This window comes from Letharia columbiana (genome assembly GCF_014066305.1).
Source record: "Letharia columbiana isolate WasteWater2 chromosome Unknown Sc0000034_s0, whole genome shotgun sequence".
NCBI lineage: Eukaryota > Fungi > Ascomycota > Lecanoromycetes > Lecanorales > Parmeliaceae > Letharia > Letharia columbiana.
In genome coordinates this window covers 1-9185 of record NW_023501077.1, presented here as the reverse complement: position 1 = coordinate 9185, position 9185 = coordinate 1, and the positions used below count along the sequence as shown (strand labels likewise).

Here is a 9185-nt window from a genome sequence, read left to right as displayed (position 1 = left end):
TGATGATTTGATATGGAACCGTGAAGAGCATATAACGTGGGATCTTGGAGAGCTGAGCCGTGTTCTTGACGATGGTGGCCTTATTGCCGCTTGGTTTCTCCGCAGTGTTCTCCGCATTTGCCTGTTGTAGTTTCTCCTCTTGCTCCTTCTCTTGTAGAGTATTAGACTGAGTGGCTAGCTGAGTGGCTAACTAAGTGGATGACTGATATGACGTGAGATCTTGGAGAGCTAAGCCGTGTTCTTGACGATGGTGACTTATTGCCGCTTAGTTTCTCCGTAGTATTCTTCATAGTGTTCTCCGTAGTGTTCTCCGCATTTGTTTGTTATAGTTCCTCCTCTTACTTCTTAATGTAGTAGGGATGATAGGTTAAGTTGTAGTGGTGTTCTCCGCTTGCTAAGTGATGATTTAATGTGGAACGACTAAGTTATAGTGATATTCTTCGCTTGTTGAGTGATGATTTGATATAGAATCGTAGAGAGTATATGACGTAAGATCTTGGAGAGCTAAGCCGTGTTCTTAACGATGGTGGCCTTATTACCGCTTGAATTCTCTGTAGTATTCTTCATATTTATCTATTATAATTCCTTCTCTTACTTCTTAATTTAGTAAAGATAATAGGCTAAATTATAGTAATATTCTTCGTTTACTAAATAATAATTTAATATAGAATCGTAGAGAGTATATAATATAGGATCTTGGAGAGCTAAGCCTATTCTTAGTGCTAGAGCCTTATTGCCGCTTAATTTCTTTATAGTATTCTTCGTATTTATCTGTTATAGTTTCTTCTCTTACTTCTTAATATAGTAGAGATAATAGATTAAGTTATAATAATATTCTCCGCTTGCTAAGTAATAATTTAATATGAAATCGTAGAGATATATAACGTAAGATCTTAAAGAGCTAAGCTGTATTTCTAACGATAATAGCTTTATTACCGCTTAGTTTCTCCGCAATATTCTTTATAGTATTCTTCGTAGTATTCTTCGCATTTATCTATTATAATTTCTTCTTTTACTTCTTTTTTTATAGAGTATTAAATTAAGTAGCTAGCTAAGTAGCTAACTAAGTAAATAATTAATATAATATGAGATCTTAAAGAGCTAAGCCGTATTCTTGACGATAATAGCTTTATTACCGCTTAATTTCTCCGTAATATTCTCCGCATTTATCTATTATAGTTTCTTCTCTTACTTCTTCTCTTATAAAGTATTAGACTAAGTAGCTAGTTAAGTAACTAATTAAGTAAATAATTAAATAATTAATTACGACGCGTCTTAAGAGATAGTATCGCCTAAGGGCGTTAGTAGAGACTCTAAGAGGCGGGTAAAGAGATATATATATCTTAGACGTTAAGTAACCTTTAGACGAGAAATATCGAAGACGATTATATTTATATTAATAAAATTAATAGAATTAGTAGAATTAATAGAATTAATAGAATAGTAAAAGAATAATAAATAGATGAAAGGATTATTATTTAATCTCGAACGCGTCTAGTATAACTATTATAACTATTATATTTAAATATCTATTTAATTCACTAATAGTAGACTAAACTTTATAATTTTTATAGCGTTAGAAAGCGTAAAGCGAGCTTTATAATTTGAGAAATTATAAAGTAATTATATATATCGTAAGCTAAGTACTTTAAAGTGTAAAACTTCATATATAAATTTTTAATAAGAAAAGCGCGGGAGAACTATCGGGCTAATTTAGCCGGTCTAATTAAAGAGCGTAGCGAACTCGAATTTATAATTGACTGCATATATAAATTCAAGATTTTTAAGCTTAGCCCTACCTTATTCTATTATATATACTAATTCTTAGAAATCTCATTTCTAAGAAAGACGTTTCTTAGGTAGTAAAAAGATACTACTTCTTCTATAAAATCTAATTATCTAAATATATCTTAATGCTAAGCCATATTAAGCTATTAGCTACTAGCTTCTATCTATTAAATATAATCTATAATATTTACTTTCGCTATTAAAATATTTTTTATAATATATTAAAAATTTAAATATATAAAAGAAGTCTTATTAAATTTTAAAATTAATTTAATATAATTTAAATTTTTATTTATAAAGATTTATTATCTATTAATATTTAAAATAGTAAATAATATTTTATTAAAAAATTAAATAATTAATAAATATTAAAAATATTAAAATAATTTAAGAATATTATAATAATAAAAATCTATTTTTTATATATAAATATAGTATTATATTATTAAAGTTATATTAATTATCTTAATAATTAAAAGCTTTATTTATCTTCTTTAAAATTAATTTAATTAAAATTTAAGATTAAGATTAATTATAAAATTATTTATTTACTATCGAGGTATTTTATTTTTAAAATAAATATTTATATTAAGACTTCTTTATAATAATAGAAATTTCTTTCTTCTTTTACTTTTAAGATTAAGATTCTTATTTTTTTAATTAATATATCTTTATTAATAATAATTAAAAATTATATAATTAATATTAAAGCTAAGATTTTTTTTTAAATTATACTTCTTTTAATAATAGTTAAAATAATTAATTTCTAATCTTTATTATAAATATTTTATAATTAAATAAATATAAAATCTAAATAAGATATTTATTATTTAATTCTTTAATATTTATAATATATAAATAAAAATATATTATTTTTTTATTTAATATATTTTATATAAAAAAATTAATAATATTTTAAAGATCTTAATAATAATATAATTTAATTAATTATATAATAATTTTAATAGTCTTAGCTAGATATAATATATTTTAACTCGCTTTATATTATTTTAAGTAAAAAGTAAAAATATTTAAATAATAGCTTTTAGCTCTTAAATTATAAATAAATTATAATTATTTAAATCTAAAATAATTATTTTAAAATAAAAAAATTTTATATTAAGAAAATTAATAAAGTCTTTTATAATTATAATTATCTTTATTATAATAAATATAAATATTTAAAAATAATTATAATTATAGCGATAGATTATATTATTATTAAAATAATTATTAAATATAATTTAAATTTATAATCTATTAAAATATAAAGATAAAATATTTAATTATATTAATTATAGAGTTTTATAAAAGAAAAGAGTAACTTAATATAAACGCGTTAAGATATATTATATAACGTAGTTATATAATTATTAAGACGCTAAAAATTATATAATTCGAATTTTAATAAATTTAACTATATTCGATATATAGTTCTTATTATATAAATCGTATTATTATCGTTAATAGTTTATCTATTTTTAATTAATAGTAAATTCTCATATATAGTAGCTTTCGTAAGATAGTTATTAAATATAATTTAAATTTATAATTTATTAAAATTAAAAATAAAATACTTAATTATATTAATTATAGAGTTCTATAAAAGAAAAGAGTAACTTAATATAAGCGCGCTAAGATATATTACGTAATATAGTTATATAATTACTAAGACGCTAAGAGTTACGTAATTCGAATTTTAATAGTTTCTTCTAGATTAAAACTTCTTTATAAATCTTATATTTAATATATAAGTATTAAAAATCTCTTTTCGCTTAGTTATTACTTATTAAAAGATAGAAGATATATATAATAAGAGCTTAATAGATTTATTAATTATTTATTTAATTTTATATATCTAAATAAGTAATTACGTTAACGTCGTATAGAATAACTTTATAATTAAATTACTATTTTATAATATAAAATAATAATTTAATTTATAAGTAATCGATAAGACTAATAACTACTCTATATAGTTAGCCTATTAGATTATTACTCTTTTCGTTTTAAATTATTCTTTTAAGATAGCTACTACGCGTATAGCCTCTATCTATTAAATATATAACTTCTATTTAATAGACGTATAGCCTCTATCTACTAGGCGTATAGCCCCCCTAATCGGGTTAGCGGCCGCGCGGAAGCTAACGAGTACTAACCGAAAATGGTAAAGAACTCGCATGGGCTAACGGATACTAATCGAAATTGGTAAAGAACCCGCATCTAGTCTCTTCGAGATTCTTGCGGAGATGCTTAGTGGTAGCAGGGCAAGCCTCTCTATGTCTCTCCCTGTAGATTTCTAATATCGGACGGTTTCAATTCGTCGATTAGTGAGGTTTTTGAATAATTTCTCTATGGCGATAGCTGATTGGCTGGCTACCCTCTCTGCTTGCTACTAAAAATACGCCCATCATCGGCCAGCTGATCTTCCTACATCTGAAACGTATTGAATATAGCCTCGTTACCCTGTATGTAGGCCTGTGTAGTACCACCTCGCTGTCATCGTGTAGCACCACCTCGCTGTCCTCCTCTTGTAGCCTGTTCAGCCTGCCCACCTCGCCGCCCTCGTATAATGCCTAGTCGTCGGGGTGGCTGCTGCAGCGGTCGCAAACCCCCCCGCTGTGACGCTTGCAGTGTAGAGGTAGGTGTAGAGGTAGGTGTAGGTATGCGCTCTGATCCTTGCCTATTGAGCGAGGGATGTAGGCGGGCGGTGGGGTGGGAGTTGGTTCTACTACCATATCCTACTGTGAAGGCATTCGGCAGAGACTAGATGCGGGTTCTTTACCATTTCCGGTTAATATTCGTTAGCTTCCGCGCGGCCGCTAACTCGATTAGGGGGGCTGTACGCCTAGTAGATAGGGGCTGTACGCCTACTGGGTAGGGGCTGTACGCGTAGTAGCTGCCTATTTTAAATCACATTGCTAAACCTGTCTATTACTGGTTGCCGAAAATTCAACGTAGCAATTACCCTGATCGGACTTCTGACCATTCGAGAAACAGCTGAGCTAGTCTATGGCCCAACACAGGGCCAAGGATGACGCATACCACCATGGGATCGTAGTGATTGCCGTGGATGCCAGCAGCAAGCAGGCCATCGAAAGGAAGACATGCCCGATGATGACCGTGAAGATCTGTAGAGGAAGGCACTGAAACCGATGCCTTTGATTAAACGTTACCATGAACACAAGAAGTATGATGGCTATGCTGAGTAGCTGATTTGTAGTGGAGCAGGCTTGAACGCCCGTACGAAGGGTACTTTCTGATATTGCTGCACTCAGAGCCCATGAGACCTATCAAAGCTGTAGTGTGTATGCATTCCAGTATACGGTAACATGGTCTCTGTTTGCCTTCTCTATCGACACAGGGTTTTCATACCATCACGCTCTAATAACACCAACAGCTGCTTTGAGATCTTCATGTCGACTGTCAGAATGGCGGCAAATGAAAAGGATAGCCCCCGTTCTTGATCCTGAAGACGCTGAGCAAAAAGCTGTACATGCTAAACATCACGCCCCCCCAAATGAAAATTGCCAGTTGCTGCTTCTTGGGATCTGACATGCGAGGTACTCTTAGCGCTAAGGCTATGGTTGCGAACGAAAGAGTGCCATCTAAGTGAAGACCATTAGTGTGAAAGTGCTAAGAGCCGACGTCGACTAGGAGAACATACACATAGCAGCTACAATTTGGGTCTCCATGCCGAATTGATTGGAGAATCCACCAGCGAAATAGGATATACCACCTTGGCCATTCCCTGCCACGTATGGGACCTTCCTGATGTGATTGAACATGTGACCGCTCGTGAACAGTAGAATGGTGATTAGACTAATTCCAGCCCACAGATTTCTGTTTTGTATCACGGGTAAGATGTATGGGTATGCGACACTCAAGAAGGACACAATGCCAAGGAGAGTAGTAGTGACCGTGATGATGCGAACATAATTTAAGGGTCGTTGTATGGCGGGTTTGTGACCGTCTGGCAAATAACGACTAATCCATCCAACCACTTGCTCGGCGGACTGGGGACTTCGAGATCACCAAAGTCAGCCAAGGGGCGCATCGAGGTCTTCCACACAACTCACCCAGCTGTGAAGTCATATCGAATGGGCTGCCCGTCTCGCTTTGCATTCTGACCGGTTGTTGGTGGAAATAAAAGAAAGATGGGAGCCGTTTGTAGCATAAGCTAGGGAGCAGCTGTAAGCAAAAGCCAGCCACTGGCAGCATCAATGCCACATTCGTAAGGAAGTACCTTCTGGAATGTCCCCTTCCCATCTGCGAAATCTAGAGTCCCCAGCAGAGTTCGAGAGTCTCCATGTCGGTCTCCCTTTGCCCAACTTCGTCCGAGCAGATCCCATTCAGGTTGAAACTCACGGCATAGTTGGCAGCCGAAGCGTGCTTCCAGAGCGGTAAGAAGAACGACCACGGAATAATTACGAGGAATTGCCGTCAAATCGTCGTACGAAGCATCATCTAGTCGCAAAGGTGCGGATGATTGTGATTTGACATGGTAATCTTCAAAAGTCCCAACAAATGATGGTTTTTTTGCCCCAAGGCATAGAATAGGCAGCAGTGTCAGAGCGAGTAAACCGGACAAGTTCATTCTGGCTCACTAGGGTATCAGTTGTGGGTGTGAGAATAAACAGCAATACAGGTCGTTTTTACATTTCTGGCCTTCGCATTATCGTTTATCCGTTATATTAGACTAAATGCCGCAGCTTAGCACTAGTGCTGGTTTTGTTTACTTTTGGCATTCACGCGTCTTCCTCCTTGACTTTAACGAGATGTTATGATTTGAGAAGAATCGCATTGTTGACCTAAGTGTCGAGCGCAATGGAGCAGTTACAGTTGGCCCTCGAGTCTCGTGCCTTCGAGCTGGCTTACCAAAGAACTTGTTGCCAGGTTGAAGCTGTTTGTGATGCAGAACGGCTCAGGCAGCTTCGAGTACGCACACTACTCTTGGAGGATGACAACGACGACCTACACACACAATTGTCTCAAGATGACGATCGCATTGATCGGCTGGAAAGATTCAACGAGCGTCTCCAAGAGGATCTGGAAGTCTGTGGCCGAAGACTTGAAAGCGCACAGGAAAAATTACGAATCAAATCACGAGAAGTTGAAACATTGAAGGTATTTGCGAACACAAGCACAATATTAATGCCATAGACAAGCTTACTTCTCATCATAGGCAGAACTCAATTCTTTGCACGGAGTGACCATGGACTCTACGAAATTGCTGACGGAGAAGCTCACCCTAGCCCGCGAGCTGTCAGCATTGAAACCCGAGGTCGACCACTTGCGATCTCAAGCCGCATCACATCAGTCGTTGCTTGCGGAGAAACTGTCTCTACAGCAGCAATTGAGCACGGTGCAGGTGGAGCTGGAAAGAGAAAAGCGTGCCACCCAGCGAGTGCTAGCTAAGGAGGGTAAATTACAGGCTGAAGACGCCAAACTTGAATCCCAATTAGAGAATTTGCAAGCGGATCTTGCAAAAGAACGTCGAGAACGACAGAAGGTAGAGCGCGAGGCTCAAAAGAGTTCCACTCAATCAGAAAACAGGATAACAACACTGGAGTCTCGGTTGGATGCATTCAGGAACAAATTGAAGTCTACTAAGGAGCAGCTCAAAGAAGCGCAAACGTCCATGCAGACAGCACAAGCATCCAATCACAGCACATCAAGTCGCGCATCCGCGTCGGTGGACTCAACCACGTTCGTGGCCGGGAACCCACATAAACGAGCAGCTGCGCACATAGATGCCGATACAATAATCGGTACGCCCGGAGACCTTCCAGCTGCGAAGAAGAGCAAGCGGAAGTCAACTCTGATTGGCGAGAAATCCACATTTTCCATCACTCCTTTCCTCAATCGAACGGCGAGCGTGGCTCCAGAAAGCCCACCTTCAGACGACGCTAGTGGACATGACGAAGAGCATGTCAAAGGATCTGATCGCCTGATTGGGACTGCCAACCAAAAGGCGGCGTCGTCCGAGGCAATCTCTGACCCGGTGGACACGTCTGACGCCATGAAAAACGTTGTACAAACGAAAATAGTCGGTGTACTTGGAAATGCGAAGACAGGCAGAATCAACTCAAGAGCCCCTGCGCGAAGGACAAAAGCTGCGCCCACCTTAGAATTTGTTGCAGAGGAGAATGTTGAGAATGAAGGATCAACGACGAGCATGAGCGAGCCCGCAGGCAACAAAGGTTCCTCCAACGAGATATTTTATGGCGGTCTCGAAATGAAAAAGAGGAAGAGAAAGCTGCTCGGAGGTGGTCTTGGGAAGACACTGTTTGACGAGGATGAGGGGGATACACTCAAAGGTGACCGAGGACTGCTTGGTGGTGTCAAAGGGTTTGGGACGCTGGGGAAAGGGGGACTCGGGGCTTCAAAACTTGGGCCTCGCAAAGCAATTGGTCCCAGCGTGAGTACTTTCGGTGCCATATCCCCCTTGAAAAAGGACAGGAAGGGTGCTCAGTAATGGGTGAGAACCTTGTGAGAGAGTCTGGATACAAATGCGATTTCCAATGATTTCATGGGCCAATGGGCAGCATCTTGAAAAGTTCGAACAAAATGTATGCTAAAATTCCTTGGTTGCAAAGTAGTACAGCATAGTATCCGAGATTCGGACACTCTACTTTTTTGTGACAGAATATCCCTGCAGCTGTACCCCTGATTGCATATTCGTATATACCCGGAAGTGCCCGATACCTGATAATACCCGATTTTAAATCCGATAAGTCCGGCGCAACACCAAAATATGGGCATTGTTTTTGATCTTACTATATATCTATCTAAATAAGACGTTATACTATATCGAGGCTCTATAGTATAGTAAAATACTATAAAGAATAGTCTACTTATCACCTCGAACTAGCTCTTTTTAAAAATACGAAGAGAACTCAAATTTAGCTACGGAATTAGATGATTTAATAAAATTAGTCGCGTAGATAATACTCTAATATAGCGCATAATAATGCGTATATTGATAATGATATATATTAATATCATATATACTTCGTATATAGAATAGTACTTAGAGTGCATTACGTAAAATTTTTAAAGTTATTAAAATTTTTAAAGTTGCTAAACTAATAGAACTGGCGGAAAGGATTAGATATAGATAAAGTCTGCTTAATAGACTAAATCGTGCTAAATCGTGCTTATGATACGAACCCGGCGGAAATTATACGAAAAGGAACTTTTTAGATTTACAGATACTTTTTTATATTACTTTTTAATACTATATATTTAATTTATATATATAAATAAAAATTAATTATAACTATAAATAGAATATAATTATTATTATATTGGTATCTAAATAAAATTAATTTTTAATTAAATCTTTCTATAAAATAATCGTTAGAGAAGATTCTTTATATATAATATCTTAAACT

The 9185-nt window shown here is 35.5% G+C and overlaps 2 protein-coding genes across 2 annotated transcripts; one reads left to right on the top strand and one right to left on the bottom strand.

Moving 5' to 3' along the window:
• Positions 1-5214: 5214 nt before the first annotated feature.
• Positions 5215-6385, bottom strand: HO173_008732 (uncharacterized protein; the record flags this gene model as incomplete). Its single annotated transcript, XM_037310628.1, has 4 exons — positions 5215-5396; positions 5456-5811; positions 5868-5968; positions 6035-6385. The coding sequence occupies 4 exons, from the start codon at positions 6383-6385 to the stop codon at positions 5215-5217; spliced, it is 990 nt and encodes a 329-aa protein (XP_037162398.1).
• A 230-nt stretch (positions 6386-6615) lies between these two features.
• HO173_008731 (uncharacterized protein) lies at positions 6616-8266 on the top strand (the record flags this gene model as incomplete). The annotated part of the gene is made up of 2 exons (XM_037310627.1): positions 6616-6915; positions 6974-8266. The coding sequence occupies 2 exons, from the start codon at positions 6616-6618 to the stop codon at positions 8264-8266; spliced, it is 1593 nt and encodes a 530-aa protein (XP_037162397.1).
• Positions 8267-9185: the final 919 nt, after the last annotated feature.